The 17696-nt window shown below is 35.0% G+C and overlaps 1 protein-coding gene across 3 annotated transcripts in view; it reads left to right on the forward strand.

Annotated features, from left to right (window-relative positions):
* CBLB (Cbl proto-oncogene B) overlaps window positions 1-17696 on the forward strand; it is a 206311-nt gene that overhangs the window by 97541 nt on the left and 91074 nt on the right. For all 3 annotated transcript variants that reach the window (XM_036242657.1, XM_036242658.1, XM_036242656.1), the window contains 2 exons: window positions 10966-11122; window positions 16566-16687. In XM_036242657.1, coding sequence (XP_036098550.1) covers window positions 10966-11122; window positions 16566-16687 — 279 coding nt within the window. The remainder of the gene's footprint in view (window positions 1-10965; window positions 11123-16565; window positions 16688-17696) is intronic.

Here is a 17696-nt window from a genome sequence, read left to right on the forward strand (position 1 = left end):
CAGTGTCTCCTATTTAGTCTTTCAGGAACTGTTGTTCATTTAGTTCAGATGAGTTGAGGAGTAGAGGAATGTGTGTGAGCATGTGTACCTGTGAGTTAGAGTTAGAGAAAGAGAAACAGAGCTTGTTTAGTTCATGGACTGGGAGGCAGGATGCTTAGAGGTCATCTGTTCAGGTTCTGACTGCAACATTTACTGGCTTTGTGGCTTTGGGCAAGCTGCTTGGTTTCTCCATGCATCAGTTTCTTCATTTATAAAATGTGGATGATGATAATGGTACCAACTATCCAGGGTTGCTGTGAAGGTTAAAAGAGCAGAAGTGTACCTACAGGGCACATAGAACAGTGTCTGGCACAGTAGACACTTTATATTGTGGAATAATGAGCCAATTTAAACCTTTTATCTTGCTCACAGTGAGTGTATTTATTAATTATTAATTCTACTAGGAATGTAATTACTATTCAACTATGTGTCATGGAGGTTTCATAGTCAACTAGAAGTCTAAAAGCAAAAGCCAAACTAAATAAATAAAAGTTTTCTAACATTATATGTATTCTTATATGAAAGTTGGGTTGTACATAAGAAACTGTCCTGCTTACCATGGAAAACAATGATCTATTTAAAGCTCAGTTCATTGCCTCTACTTTTGATTTCCTGGGGCAGTGGTATGGACCTCCTTTGGCTTCCTGTATTTTCCTTTCACTTTTAGTAAGAGACAAAGGACAATGATTTCTTTACCTTTTCAGTGAATGAGAAACTTATTTTTCTAGCATATTAACTAGATCAGTTTTCCCTCTAGTCAAAGAAAAGACAACATAGTCACATTTTACGAAGGGGTTGCACAATGGAAATTAAGGATTTTACAAAGAAACTGTGTAGCAAGATCTCTAGAGAGAAAGGGGAAAAAACAAAAATAAAATAGAACTCAAGGAATGCATTTTAATATTTCTGTTTAGTCAAATATTATTACCTGCTTTTTAAAAAATCAAAGTATCTTTATATCAATAAGGAAAATAAAATTACAAGTCTAATTTTTGAACTCATTCTAACAAGATCTTGATATAAAAAGCAAATAAGATGCCAAATTAAAATTTTCTTTTACGCAGTATATATTCAGTTTGTGGGGTACAACACATACAAAATGACAAATACTTGAAAGCAGTTTTATCCCTTTAGAAAGATGCCTGAGGAATTCTTTACTAAGTGGGGAGAGGAGTGCTCACGCCCCATGGAGGAGCCGGTCGCGCAGTGTGTGGGTGGCACACGTGGTAATGAACAGTCTCACAGTCTGTTGGGTGGGGAATGCCCTCGCTGGGACCGAATTGTTCTGATGTCTGCTGCTATAGAGAACGGTACAGTAACTTCAGGGTCACATGATTGCCATTTATTTGTTCCCCCTCTCCTTTTTTCCTTTTTCTCTCCTCTCTGAAAACCTCAATAAGTGACATTTACCTCAGTAACTCACCATGATTTAGGTTCTTGTTCTCATTCTTAAACCGGATTTTATTACAATTAAGAGTATGTTTAGAGAACGAACACAGTTAGCTAAGCTCACAAGTGATCTGTAACCAGAGTAATGGTTTTTTAAATTTACCATGATTAATGCTAGTCTTAGGCAGAAGAGGGTACTTGTGTCACTGTGGATAAATGATATGTGGAGCCATATCATATCCAGAACTCCTTGGTAACATGGAATCCACTATAGGAATTCCCTGCCTCAAAGACCAAAGTAATTTACATTGTTATTCTGTCTCTCGGACTGTGATCCGAAAGAATTGTCCATTTCTGCTCCTTTGGGCTTTCTTTTTCAGTATGCGGAGTTATGTTTTTGCAGCTCTGTTCTTTGGAGGCCTGAGAAATATGTTTGATTCCTCTGCTAAATGAGGAAAATACATCTGTGCCAGTTGCTGGGACCATTCATGTTTCCCAAATAATTCTGAATATTTAGCCAATCAAACTTCCAGAAATTGTATTTTTCTTTTTTTTCTAAAGCATCGTTTAAAAAGCTCTCCTGTGTGGGACCTATTTTTTTTTTTTTTAATTTAAAAGCAGACTTCAAATTTCTCCATTTCTTAGTTCTAGCCAGCTAATCACTTGAACCTAATTCATTAAAACAAAAAATTTAAGCCACTTATATATATATATCCTCATTCTTAGAAATTCTCATGTTATATTCAGAGAAAGAATTGTTTTCTTATTAAGTGCTTAATAATGTGCCCTAGATTCAAAGAGGTCCTGGTTCTTCATCCCTCTTGAACATTTGTTTCCTTCTCTGCTAGATGTTTCTACCTTGGTAGGTAAAGAGAGACAGTTCATCTCCTTCTAGAGCAAAGACCATCTTTGCTTATAGCCTTGTAAAAAAGAGGTAGTAATTATATGCAGGTCAAATGACAGGCATAAGTAGGGACCATTATACAATATTTGGGCTCTCTAAACTTTAGGCTCCTCTACAGTTACAAAACACACTGTGTGCGGGGATGTCACCTGGCTCCCTTTGCGAGTCCTTTGGGAATTAGAGCTCAGGGAGTAAGTCCTAGAAAGTGCTGATGTTCAGAACAAGCTCTGAGTAACCAAGTCCACCAGCCTATGTCCTCTGCCAGCATTTCTGAAACTGTGATAGGGTAGAATTTCAGACTCTGCAGTCCTTGAGCATGGTTCAGTTGGTAGAGAAATTGTACTTAATAGCAAAGTAAATAAAGTTTTAAAAATTAATATGTTGGGATTTAGGTTTCATTAATAGTCTACTAAAATTACCTGTTTTTTGATTATTCCTTGTTCTGAATGTTAACTATCAGGAAACAACAGTAACTGTTTTCCACTATAGCTTTGTTCTACTTTGTTATGCTGCAATCATCAGTAGTTCCAATTAATAAAAGGAATTTTGAGGGATCTGCTTATGCACAATAGTATGTATATACTTTCTTCTGTGAGGGTTTCAGAAGTGTTATGGGAAGTTGTATGTTTCTTTTGCCTCAATTTAACTTACGTACCTAGCAGACTTCACCCATTGCTTTTTACCTTAAGTCTGACCTATGTAGCAAGATTTATGAGGAATTTTGTTTTATTACTGACATTTTTATTTGTTGGCAAGACAGGTTAGTCTCCTAATGCTAAAGGGAATATCATTTTAAAGCCTTACTTAAGCCCTTCTGTGAAAGGACTTGCTACTTTTAGGGTGTATAATTTCCTAATTTTGCTTAATTTGACCTCAGCAGATTTTAGGTACCTTGCTGTGATCCATGAGATATTGCATCTTGTGCATTATGAACCTACCAAGTATCACTGTACTTTCAGAGAAAATATACTGAACAGTTGTGCATTAGAAAGAAAAAAACAATATCCATTGTTTTAAGGCCAGAATCCTTCCGTTGTTCTATGGTCATGGCTATTAAGTGGAAAAATAAAAAGTGAAATTTTGACAAGTTTTTATGGATTCTATTTGCAGTTTCTCTTTCCATCCCTTTCCACCAATAAACTTAATTTCAAAGCTGGGGAATAAATGGAATTACATACAAAGTAATTTCATGGCTACAGTAAATTTACTGTTTATTACATTCAAAAGTAAGTTGTGAGACTAGAAGATAGAAAGCATCAAATCTATCACATGAAGTTATTGAGAAAAATCAGAATAATGTTAAAGAAGATATTTTCCTTGTTTTTGTAATCTTCTAAAAAATGTTTGATTCTACATTTAAGTTTAGGAATGGGAAAATGAGAATACTTATACATTATGCAGAGAAGTAATGCTTGACTACAATATAGACAAAATGTTATGAACTTTTTTGACAAAGAAAAAAATCTATCAGAAATCCACAGCAACTGTTTCTTTCTGTATGAAAGTCAGGCATTTTCACCTATGAGAAGAATAATTTGATCTACTTATGTATATCTTTGGTAAATATGGTTAGCATCCTGTCCATGATTAATTAGTTGTAAGGGGACTACTTGACAAGATTGGTTTTTATATCCTCTTTCTGTGAGTTACTGGAAAACAGTTGTTATTCTCTTAGTGGTGGAAGAACATGCGCAGTAATAGCCTATTAAAAATCTATTTCATCCTTTAATAAATAGTCATTATAAGAAATTATTATATTTAAGGAATAACTATATGTAAAATATCAACACACTTAGGAATCACAGAACTAATATTTTGCTTCCACAACAAAAATAAAAACATCAAATATCTTATGTATGTTCTGTTATCTTCTGAACAAAGTTGTCCCTCAATTTAAAGATACTGACACTGAGCATATCTTTGTTGATCAAGGTGAATTTTCTGACAAAATTCAGATGAAATTGAAACTAGAAATGGGTTAATAGGGAGAGAACAGGTTTTCATTTTGTTTAAAGTCAAGATGACATTTTATTTCCCTGAGCTGAAATCGATTTTAGATAGTACCACCATCACCACCACTACAGCAACAAAACCAACAGCCAGTAAACACACATGTTGATTTTTTTGTTTATATTGTGGCAGGTACTTTGCCCTTTCCCACATTCCTTTCTCTCTTTTTAATCTTAGATTTTTTAAATGTAAAATTTAAAAAAGTTTAAAGTTTAATATACATACCGATGTAATAGCCACCCGTACATGGTATAATATATTACCTGCAGTTCACAGTCCACCTTCCCCTCAATGCTTCAGCTCTCCCCATGGAAGCAGTGGCTGCCCATGTATCTTAACTTCTGTCATCATGGAATCATGTAGTTAAAATCATGTAATGTACTCTTTCAAAAATTATGGCCTCTTTAACTCTTTATTATGTTATGGAATTCATCCATGTTCTTGCAGGTAGTTTATGGCTATTCTAGTTTATGTGTTCATTGTATTGGTGATGGACACTGGGTTCTTCCTCCATTGGATTATTATCAATAGTACTGCTATGACTTCTTTTTTGTATATTTAAAAAATATATGTATTTCTGTTTGATATATGTCTAAGAGTGTAATTGCTTTCTCCTAGTTTATGCGTAGTTTTAGCTTTAGTAGCTTTTTTATAGACCAGCAGAGTTTTCTAAAGTGATTTACCAATTTAATCCTTGAGAAGAGCCTAAAGGTTTCTGTTGTTCCATATCCTCATCAACACTTTATGCTATCATTCATTTTCCTCCTCTCCCCCACCCATAAACCATCTGGTGCGATAGAGTGGAATCTTTTTTTTTTAATCCTCGGCTGAGGACATTTTTCCATTTTTTTGTTCAGATAGAGTAGAAGGGAGAGAGAGGAAGAGAGAAACATTGACGTGAAAGGGACACATCGAGTGGCTGCCACCCGCACAACCCAACCAGGGCCGGGGACAAACTACAACTGAGGTACATGCCCTTAGCGGGAACCGAACATGGGTCTCTCGGGACCGCAGGCTGATGCTCTAACCGCTGAGCAAAACAGGCCAGGGCTAGAGTAGAATCTTATGGTGTTTTTAATTTACATTTCCTTGATAACCAATGAAGTTGAGCACATCTTTGTATGTTTATGGAACATTTTGATTTATTTTTGTTTGTATGTGGAAATTATTTGCCCAATTTTTGAGTAATTATTGAGATGTTTTTATATATTATAGATAGGAATCTTTTGTTGAATATATGTATGTAAATAGCTTTTCCTAATATGTAGCTTTCTTTTACACTTTGTTCATTATATATTTTTATGAATACAAGTTTTTAATTTATCTTTTTCTTTATCTTTTGAGTATTTTGGGCCCTGTTTAAATTGTTTTCCTGCTCCAAAGTTAATGTAGATATTGTTAATGTTTCTTCTAAAAAACTTTATTGTTTTATCTTTCATAATTGGGTCCATGATTCATCTAAATTGATTTTTCTGTGATATTATGTAAAGGTCAAAATTCATTTTCTTTCATATGTATATCCATTTGACCCACAAGCGTTTATTGAAAACAGTATCCATTACTTACTGCTGTTTACATATAATTAATGTTACATTCCAGTGTCCAGATATGGTTCCATTTATTTCTAAAATTTGTGTTTTGTTCCATCCATATGTTGATCCTTGTGCCAATACCACACTTATCTTTTCCTTTCAATTTTTTAATTGAATTTATTGGGATGACATTGATTAATAAAATTATAGCCCGGCTGGAGTAGCTCAGTTGGTTGAACGTTGTCCATGCACCAAAAGGTTGCCAGTTCACATAACCTGGGTTTGACCTCCAGTCCGGTAGCATGTGGAAAGCAACCAGCGATGTTTCCCTTTCCCATCAATGTTTTTCTCTCTCCTTTCTCTTTCTCTCCCTCTCTCCCCCTCTTTGTATCTCTCCCCCTTTCTTCCTCTTTCCCTTCCTCTAAGCATGTCCTCGGGTAAGGATTAAAAAAAAAATTTTTTTTTGTATTTCCTACATATAAAACCATGTCATAGATAAATACTATTCTTAATTTTTAATCTATTCTTCCTATGATTCCATAATATATTTTAAAATGGTTTTAGTATATGTTTTATTCCTTTAAGGTATCAGAGCCTATTGAAAATATAGAAAAAAATAATCATTTATAATCTTATTGTTCAGTTATCATCAGTTAAAATCTGTGTTGATCTCTGTGGACATTCTAGATAGTTTATAGCATTGGCTCATAAAGGACATACAATTTTTAAAATGTTATTCCCATTTAATATGAGGACATTAACATAAATTTCTTAGATGAAATCCCTAGAAGTAGGCTTTCTGGGTTGAAATGTATAGGCTTTTGAAACTTACTTGTTGAATTGCCTTCTAGAAATGCTGTTTAAATTCTCATTCATTCATACCAGAAGCACTATACTAAAGTTCCTATTTCCAAATACTTTGTTGAGATTCACACCTTACCTATATGATTTTTTTTTTTTCCCATGTGAGTTGAAAATAAAACCTATAGCTTTTTTTGAAATTGTGATTTCATGAAAATGTTCTACGTTTCTTTGGATATCAATTGTCTAATATTTGTCTTCCATTCCTTATACGTTTGTCTTAAAACTGCAGGATTTTCAAATTAGAAGATCTAATACCCTCCACTGTTACAGAGGAGGAGATGAGCCTGGAAGGTTCAGTGATTTGTCCGTTGCCGACCTGCTGACCCCTTTGCAGTTTTGTTTCTTTGTTGATACAAAGAATATGATACAGTTTGATCATATTTTCTCTGAAAGGACACTCTATTTTCAAGACTTTAAAATACAATTATTTTGTTATTTTCATAGACCAAGGCCCATTATCTAATAACATAATTATAATACAGCCTATATTTATCAAGTTCCTGTCTCTCCTGACATATAAACCTTCTATCATTTTTTTTTTTTTAAGTCATCAAGGATTTCTGTATAGCAGGCAAATGGTAGTACAGTCAGATTTCTAGGCTCCTTCTCTGTGAAAAACTTTCTTGGCCTCCCCAGACACAATTTAATTTGAAAACACAAATTTTAGTTGCATACTTCATTTGTCCTGCACAAAGATGAATAAAATACAATTTCTGTTCTCATAGATATTCATCCCATGGGGTTCCTATGGCACATGCCTCTTTTCTATGATAGTCTTAGCACTTTCACACTATAATTTATTCAGAATTCTTTCCACTTATTAGATTATGACTTTATTTCTTTATATTTCTGTCCAGAATCTAGCACAACAATGTCTGACATATCTAAGGACTTTCATGGACATATCACTTAACCTCTTGAATCCTCAGTTTCTCTGTCTGTGTCATGAAGATAAATATATGCCTCATAGCGTTACTGTTTCAAACTCAAGTTGTAGATATAAAGAATTTAACTTGGTGATGGGCAGATAATAAGCCATCAGTAATTGGCAGCTCTTATTCCTATTGGAAGTCTAAAGATCCTGAAATCGTATTATTATAAGTATATGGCTATGCATTGGTCTTCTATTCCATTCCTTGTGGGTTGACAGTTACTTGTGCTTTTCAGTGGATTTTAAGGTTAATTCAACTTGTAATTAAAGGGATTTATAATTGTAAGTGGCAGAAGGACAAATTAAAATATTTCTGGATTAGTAAGATCTTAAAGCTTAGATGGCCTTTTTATGTCCTCTATTTCTTTTCTTTTTCTTCCTCTTTCCTTTTCCTAGGTCTCAGCCAGCACACTGGTGTTTCTATGTGTTTGTATGACGATTTGCCATTAATATTTTCTCTCACTTTCGACATCTCTAGGAAGAGAGGCAGTAGAAACCACCACTCTGTCTCATTGCTACAGTTTAACTTAAAGATGTGAAAAGTCACCCCCCCCCAAACACACACACACCCCCCTCAGGAATGAATGTGATAGTAACTTGAAATTCTCTTTGGAAAGTCTACATCCTTAGTGTAACAGTTTTAAAACAATTTTTTTAAAGCTGTCATTGTACTCTGATTTTGTTTTCCACTCATGAGCACACCCTTCCCATCATCCTGCCACCTTCTCCCCATGGTCGGTGTTTGGCTCAGCTGATCAATGGAAGGGTATTTGTTGTACAAACTTTTGTATATAGTAAGTTAACCAAATAATTGCTCTTTCTTCTTAATTCCTGTTACAACTCTTAATTAAGGTTCTAACAATGCAGTTTATCACAAGTGAACTATGAGAAAGTCTCTTTTACACAAGTACTGTGAAAATATAGCTTGCCCCTTCGTAAATTGGTGTTCCGGTATGCTTTGTTAGACTACAATTTTAGAAATTTGTACCTTAAAAAAAAATTTGATGCCTTGGCTGGTGTGTCTCAGTTGATTGGGCTTTGTCCTATGTACCAAAAGGCTGCCGGTTTGATTCCAGGTCAGGGCACATGCCCGGGTTGTGGGCTCGATCCCCAATAGGAGGTGCACAGGAGGCAGCTGGTAGATGCTTTCACATCAATGTTTCTCTCTCTCTCTTCCTCTCTCTCTAAAAATAAAAAATATATTAAAAAAATACTTTGCTCTGGGATATCATTGGATAGTCAAAAGAATTATCTGCATGTACCTTAAATATTGGGATGAGGATAATTTTGTATGGTAATTGATATTAAAGGTGTCTGGTCAATTTATTTATTTTTTATACTTTATACACAAGACAAACTTTTTAAACATTTTCATACAAAGATAAAACATATACTGTCCTTAAATCATTAGTTCTTTAATTTTTTTTTTACTTCGAATATCATGGTTCATGCCCCTTTTGTGTGGTGAATATTTGGAACTTTAATATAGAAAAGGTGGTGATTCGTTACTAATTCCACGGTAACTGGAATGAAGCTAGGTAGAACGCATATTTACACTTCACTATAAATCAGTAGGCTTGTAATATTATCAAAAGTTTTCCTTGTTCTTTTAAAACAGCAACATTTTGGTAACCTTAATCAGAGCCTGATGCCTGTTTCTTCTAAATGGCGTCTGATGTGGTGTCTCTCTTAGGTTCTCTGTGGTTTCCTGTTTTTTTCATACATAGAGAAAAACCTTTTGATGTCTTCAGCCTCATATTTTTTTTTCTTTTAATGGTATATCAAACCTAAACTTTCATGTAACTACAGCTTAGTATTGTAAGCCTAGCTCACCATTCATTTATTCATCTTGCCACAGACCACTCCTTCTCTGGAATTCCTCCAGCTTTCCTTAAATATTCTGCCTCGATCGATATTCCTTAGCATTACAGTCTTATTTTACCCTGAACATGTGCTCTTCGGGGGTGGGGTGATACTTTGTATTTCCATATTAGATTTCTGCACAGAAATATACCTTGCCTTAGCAATTAATACTCACAGTAATCAGTGACTCTGAGAGTGCTGTCCCCAGACCAGCAGCATCAGAGTCTTTTGGGAACTTGTGAGAACTGGAAGTTCTCAGGCCCCATCCCAGCAGAGTATCTTGATTTGAGGATCAGCAATTTCTATATTAACAATCACTTCAGTGATTCTAATGCACGATCAAGTTGGACAACCACAGCAGTAGATAATTATTGAATTAATATGAAAGTTGTGCATTTATGGTGATGCTGTGAAGATTGGTTTAGGATGGGACCAATTTAGTCTTCTGCCAGAGTCTTATTTCTCAAGAGATACTGGTAAAGAAAAGCCTAAGATTTCAATAAATGCAATCTTATAAGAGGGTCTATATAGCTCTTATACTGTCTTATTGTGAAAACCGCAGTTTTAAAATGTTAAAAATATGAATGATTTCTTTCTTCCACCTATTTAGGAGTAGGCATTTAACATCCCAAAAGGAGGAATATTAAGGAATGAATAATGAGTGTTACTTATTTTCTTGGTGGGGAGGAGGTGGTGAATGTTGGAAACTGGTCAGGTAGGAGATAGGTCGGAGACTTTTCCCTGGATACCCTTTTGTGCTGTTCTGAATGTTTGAACCATGTAAATGCATTACCTAATAAAATTTTTGATGCATGATATTTAATATAAACAAATTAGTAAGTGTTTAATAAATAAAATTTTATGTGATAGACACTGTATGTGGTTGGTTAAAAATATTTCCCTTTGTTTTAATATGAAAGGTTAGATAACATGTGCTTTTCATCTCTGCAGAAAACATTAGGGTGGTGGCTGAAATGTCTTAATGACTTTCCACCTGATCTTTCTCAAGATGGTAGATAAATTGTGCAGCAAACAAAGGATTCTATTATATGAACCCATAGTCTTATAATTATTTCAAGAATATAAATAGAGGGAGAGAATTTAATTTGATTCTAAGTTAAATAATCTTGTATATACAAAGAGGTCAGGAATTTGACCTAATACCTTTTTTCACATGTATTTTAGAAATATCTTGATAGCCAAGGACTGTTTGAGAGAAAAATCGATTTAGATTTTTTTGTCATACTCTTAGTAAATGGCACATAATCCATTTAGCAAGCCCCTTACTTGTATTTTGAAATATGAACAATATTGTCAACATTTTGTCTTTTAGTACAACTGCATTTATAGTAATGTTTTCATGGAATTGTGTTGTTTCACTGGATTCAATTACTTTTTTTGTTGTTGTTTGTTTGTTTGTTTTCTTTTCACAGAACTATAGTGCCATGGAAAGTATTCAGACAGTGCCTTCACGAGGTCCATCAGATTAGCTCTGGCCTAGAAGCAATGGCTCTAAAATCAACAATTGATTTAACGTGTAATGATTATATTTCGGTTTTTGAATTTGATATTTTTACGAGGCTATTTCAGGTAAGTTTCCATTTGCTTCGTCCTTTCCTCCCTGGGTGTGCATGCAGTGTGCATGTGCATTTGTCTGCACACATGTGTATATCTCTCCCCCACATGCAAACATATTGGATATAGTTTTGGTAGTCTATCATTTTAAAGCCAGTCATTGATATAAGTTTTGGTCATTGATATAAGTTTAGAGTTTGTTTGGGTTATCAATGGGCTGTGAGCCTAATGGTTGCTTATTAGCTTTGAGAAGATTCATGCAAAGGAACTTTGTTTTAAATTCCTTATTTAGTTTCTCATTTTACTTTGTTAGTCTTTTTGGCCCAATAACTAACATAGTGCAACTTTTATAGGTGGGTATTTGCTGGGGCTGTATCCCAACTTCTGTCCTTTGCTTCCTCTTTCATTAGGTGAGGAGGTAAATGGTAAACTTGGAAATAGAGAGCAAATGTTTCCTGCTCTGTATGGGAATGTACTGTTTTACCATGTGCTTTGCTTATTCAGTCATATGCTAGTAACATCTTTTCAAGTCAGAAATTCTTTCACTAACATAATTTTCAGTTTTCAGTTGCTATATAATAATCCATCAATATAATAGGTCATTTAAAAAAATCTATCTTTTGGAAAATTAAGACTCTTTTCCCATTTTCTTCCTAATATATATAATTTTGAGATTAACCTTTTTGTTTATTGTTGTTGTTTTTTTAAATCAGTTATTTTTAATTGCCTTTATATAGCTATTCAGAGAAGCAGATATATGATGAAAGCTGGTTGCCACCATTTCATTCTTTTGTGTGTCTTAATGGAATTGCCTTAAACATAAAGACTTGAACTTTGTGTTTTGAATTTGGTCCTACCACTAAACTGTATATCATCTGTGGAGTTCACTTCAAGTAGTCAGAAATGCAAGAGTCTCACCTAAACTCTTGATAAATTATATAGTCACTGGGGTACATTGATCAGAAACTAGGCTTGCTTATATTCTGATGCAGTTTCTTATTATTTTAGCCTGTAATAGGATTTATTCTGTTTGAAGCAAGCTTTCAAAAAATGTTAAGAGTATAATATTGGTTTTCGTGTTTCCCATGTTTTAAGTATTTTGCTTCTGTGATTTATGACTCTGCTTTGCACTAGCCTACAAGGATCAGGTGACTGATTTATGTAAGAAAACAAGATTGTGTGGGATTAACTTTTAATTTATGAAAGAACCTGTTAACAGAAAGCAAATTAACTCTTGTCAACAATACTCATAGAATACATTTTACTTTATTACAACTTTAAAGTCTTAATTCTGCCTAGGCATATAGGATAAGAAATTAGATAAATAACTATTGAAAGTGTACTTTTGCTTATTTTAAATTTACAGCAGTTTTGTGATTATTCCCTTGGTATATAGAGATTGTCAGCTTATATGATTTTAAGATAAAGTTTAGAAAAAGGTTGTGTTACCTGATACTGATCAGTTTATAAGGGAATTTCTCCTTTCTTTGAAGGTTTCTGATAATTTCCCACTTTATTTAACATGATACAAAGACATTGTAAGTAGTAGGAGCTTTGCCTCTCCCACTTGTGAAAGAAGAGAACAAAGGTTGTTTTCATACATTAAACCTAACTGTTCATCCCACAAAGAGTGTTTTTTAGGGGGAGCCTGGATGACTTTTTTAGTGCGGATATTAAATGCTGAGTTACCTCAGAGTTAAATATTAAAAGTATGAGGCAAATTTAATGTTGGTTAAACATTTACCTGAACTACTATTTAATATGTGCACATATTTTCTTATAAGCCGTTTCACTTTAAATATGTTTTTATTGTGTTTTGTTTTTTTTTTTTTTTTAGAGAGGGGAAGGGAGAGAGAGAAAGAAACATTGGTTGGCTGCCTCCTGCACGCCCCCTCCCGGGGATTGAGCCTGTAACCCGGGCATGTGCCCTGACTGGGAATCAAACCAGGATCTCTCAGTCCATGGGAAGATGCTCAGTCCACAGAGCCTCACCAGCCAGGCTAAGCTGTTTTGCTTCAAAACAGCCCAGGTTATCTTAATACGCCAAGTCAGGTTTATCTTACTTATGTTCATTGGGATGGGAGAGGAAAATAATCTTTTTAAGTAGAGCTACTGTGAAAAGTATTAGATAACAAAACCAAACTCTTCCTTGTAGACCAATCAATGCCTAATTTATTTTAAAACACATAATTACAGAAGTAGCTAAAGAATTTTTATTAGCCCCTAAATATTCCTGAGATTTTTCACTTTTTTTATTTCATTATTCAAATGAGTAATTATACATGTACTTTAAAATATGTTAAAATTGATTCTGTGAGTAGAAAAGTGGATGTATTAACTTCTGATCTTTTCTTTTTACGCAACTCTAAAAATTGAGTAATAGTTTTAAGTTATAATTATATGTTTCATATGAAAATGTAAATTTATGAATACTGTAACTGCATAAACAAATATCCATTTGCAACTGTGATATTGGTGTTTAATTGACAGTGAATCCTTCTAGCTCTAAATTGTTGGACTTGGGGTATTTATTTAGCAGAATGAGATCTGAAAGTGGGCAAGGTACCCTCTCAGCGTTGGGGTCTGATATGGAGAACTGGCACGAGGGCTTGAAGGAGGAATCAGCAGAAGCCAGGAGATGAAATTGAGAATGCCTAGGAAATGGGAGAAGCAAGAAGGCTGGGTACTAATTACCCTTTCTCCTCTTCCCTTATTCTGTTATTCTGCCAAAACTTGGACAAATGCTGGGAAGTCACTGGAAAGAACTTGCAATAGCTACCTTCCTTATTTCTTCTTCTTTCTTCTGCTTCTCAGCTTCTCCTTTGCCCCTGCTGGTAGCTCAGAGACCTGGGAGAGGCAAGTGCTGAAGTCCTGGAATGGAAACACCGGGTTTTGCTTCTCTCTTCCCTCTCCCGGGGCTGCTCTTCCCCTTCCCCTCAATATTCCCCCCTGCTAGAGAAGACTGGGTTGTTGAGAAATGGGGCAATAAATTTGAGGGGCAGCAGTGTAAAGAATGAGTGATTTGGGTGAATATACTGTGGAATTTATAACATCAGTGGAATAGGGAGAAAAGTAAGAGAAGAAAAGTCACTCATTGTAGTGAATAATAAGAAAAAGTGTCTGGGCACACCAGCTGAGGCCTCTCATCCAGCATAAGCTATAACTTAGTAAATGGATATTTTTGAAAATAATAGAATTTGGGGAGACTAGAGGGACTAGTCTCCTGAATTCACTTCATTAATTTATTGTTAGTCATTAAAATTTTCCAAATAATTTTGTTTTAGTGTGTGTGTGAAAAGATTTTCTTTAATCTCTGAAAACAAATTGCAAAAATAATTCTTATTCTCCAAAGTACTTTGTTTTCCCGTCTTTAAACCATTAGTTGGCCAAATACTTAAAAAAACAATAACACATAACTACCACGTGTTTCTGACTGTGGGTTGCATTCACAAGAAAAACAGCACACAGACTCTTTCTATTACATACATATTTTTGTAGTTAGAAGCTGGCCTTCTGGATTAGTACTGAGAAATGGTTGCTAAATACTGCAGCCGTTGGCTCGGAACTCACACTTCTTTTTTTTTTTTTTTATTCACTTGTATTTTGATCTGTGCATTGGCTCTCTATAAAGTTCAGCATTTAAAAAAAAACTGTTCCATGAATTTGTGTGGACTTTAATGGAAGTGACCCAAATATTTTATATTCTTTCCATCCTTGTCCTTTTTAGATAGGGAAGCAAAACAAAACTCAGTTCCTATAAGAACAGATTTTTTTTCTCAGTTTTTAGACATATGCTGCTATTCTTCCAAATATTGTTTATGCAATTTTTAGTCATGCCTTAAGCAGAAAATTAAAAATGTATTCTGTTCCAGGAGATAGGGCTCTTGTAACAGTGTTCCGTGGAGTCCTTTTTCCCCAGTTAGATATTTCAGCTCGATGGGGAAATGCCTTAAAGATTTTTCTTCTGTCAGAAAAGGTTAAAAAAACGCTTCATTACTAAATCCTTCTTTCCCTTGTTATCCTCATCTCAAGGGATATCATCTTTGAAGAATTCTGCCTTGCAAATTTGAAACGCTTAACAGTAATGAGGAACAAGTCTCAAAACAAACAAAAGCAGAAGCCCTCTCCCAATCATCATTTTTAGGATGACTATCCCTACAGCTTTCACTTGGCAACATAAACTGCCTTTTTTTCCTTTCATGTAGAAGATGTGAGTTAATTATCTGGCATATCAGATACAGTATGCTGCCAGTTCCTTGGGGAAAATGTAGCTTCAGCCTTAAAAATATGGCTGAGATGATCCAGTCACACCCTCAAGCAAAGTTGTCTGTCACTGATTGCTTTTCTTTTCTTGCCATAGTAACTAACTGGGGGACGACTACTCACTTTAAAGAGAGAATGATACAAACCTTGTATGTGTGTGTTTATGTATGTTTCTGGAAAGGTTTGTACATAACTGACTTCTAAACCGTAAACCTTTTCTGGTTTTATAATTGTGCAAAGATAAACCAAATGTGAGTACAGGGTATGTCACTGTAGGGAGGACACCATATTGGGAGTCAGGCCTTTTAGACAAGTCACTAACTGTGGAGAGCTAGCTGTTCAACAGTAATGCTCCCTGTCTGCTCACTCTGTTTCCGCCCTGGGCACCCACTCTGGTGTCCCTTTGGAGAGGAAGACAGGCATTCTTCGCTTACGTAGCTTATGGTTAATGTGTAAACTTTGCCAAATCACTTACATTCTGTGATACGGTTTCTTCTAAAAAATGAGATGCCTAAAGGTAGAGTAGTGAACCAGACAGACACACAGGGAGATAAGTAATGTGATGAGAGGTAACATTTTAAGTAGAGTGGTCTGAGAAGGCTTTATTGAGGAAGTGACATTTGGAGAAAGGAATCACAGATACGTATTTAGAGAAAGAGAATTCAGGTAGAGGAATCAGCAAATTCAAAGGCTCAGAGGTGAGAGAGTACAGTTGGTTCAAGCCAACAGCAGAGAGGCCAGCATGCCCAAGGAAGAGGCAGAAAGTGGGAGAATCACAGCAGGTGGGGAAGAGAGGGACTGGGGATCAGCCTGTAAGGTCCTGAATCTAGACCATTTATCAGGACTTTTGTTTTTACTCAAAATTGGTTTTGAACAGAAGAATCGATGTGCTTTAAGTTTTAAAATAATCACAGGTGCTCTATTTGGAATATTTGTAGAAAGAGATTATGTGGTTTCCCTTTTCGTTCTCTGTTTTCTATTCCTAGGAAATGTTTTCTGCCTAATTATATTTTTCCAAAAAGAGGATAAGTCTTTGCATGTTCACTGTCAGATCATAAAAGTTGGCTTAAGCCACTTAAGCTCATATTCACATTAAAAATATCCAGGAGAATTTCAGTAAGTGTATTAAATGATGGGTTGGTATATAATTGATAGTTTATATTATCTAGTTAATATGTTTTGTTTATGTTTTTAGCCTTGGGGCTCTATATTGCGGAATTGGAATTTCTTAGCTGTAACACATCCGGGTTACATGGCATTTCTCACATATGATGAAGTTAAGGCACGACTACAGAAATACAGCACCAAACCTGGAAGGTAGGGTTTTTCAGCATATTCTGTGGTGTAAAAAAATGAGAAGGTCTTTATGATTCACTCCTGAGTAAATCAATAACTCCCATGGGTGGAGGGAGGGAAATGCTAACAAACCTAAAAGATGCTTAAGTGAATCCTTTAAAATGATACATTGTACTTGTTTTGAAACTTAGTGTTCATACAGTGAAAAAAATGCTATGTAATTTGATGAACTGAGAGATTTATTAGGTCTCAGAGCTCTGATTTTCAAATTGGAGTAGAATATTAGCATATTGACTGTTTTCATGACAACTGTTTTTGTATAAAAATTGTATATGTATATTTGAATCTCAGATTTGTGTTCATTTTTTAAATTATTTTTCAAGACATTCATTTTGGCTCCACATAAAATAAATACATATAAACACATATAACTACATAAATATATGTAAGCCCATTGTTATCATCTAAGCCAATTTCTGGTCCATGAGAACTCCTTCATTAGACCTTATGCTTCTTTACAGCCACACAAATTGTTTTTATTTTCCAGATGATAAACTGAATGAGATTCACAGAGGTTGGCTGTTTGGTCACCCCATCTGACTGCCTGAGAAATCACACCTTATTAATGGCAAATCTGGGATGAGAAAATGTGTCATCCCTGGTAAATGCATTTCCCCACATGTTACCTAGAAATGCATCAGGCACACACTAGCCATTTGTGCCATGGCAAGTGGCACGCTGGGTACAGCAGTCATGACAGTGAGACCTGGCCTCACACACTCACATTTTAGTAAGGAGAGGCCATTTCCATGTCCACGAGTGCACTGATTTTCATATAGGGGTCATTTCATTTTAGGACGGAATTTGGTTGTTGTTTTAAAAATCTGACCTTTTTCTTCTAATATGATTTTTATTTGATTTGTACTGTAATGGTACTGGCTTGTCTTTTAACAAGGTCTTTCCAAGTACAAGCCACTACTATTGATTCCTTTCTTCTTTGTTATAATGAAAATTTCCCCGTTTTATATTT

Source organism: Molossus molossus, unplaced genomic scaffold (assembly GCF_014108415.1).
Source record: "Molossus molossus isolate mMolMol1 unplaced genomic scaffold, mMolMol1.p scaffold_m16_p_5, whole genome shotgun sequence".
Taxonomy (NCBI): Eukaryota; Metazoa; Chordata; class Mammalia; order Chiroptera; family Molossidae; genus Molossus; species Molossus molossus.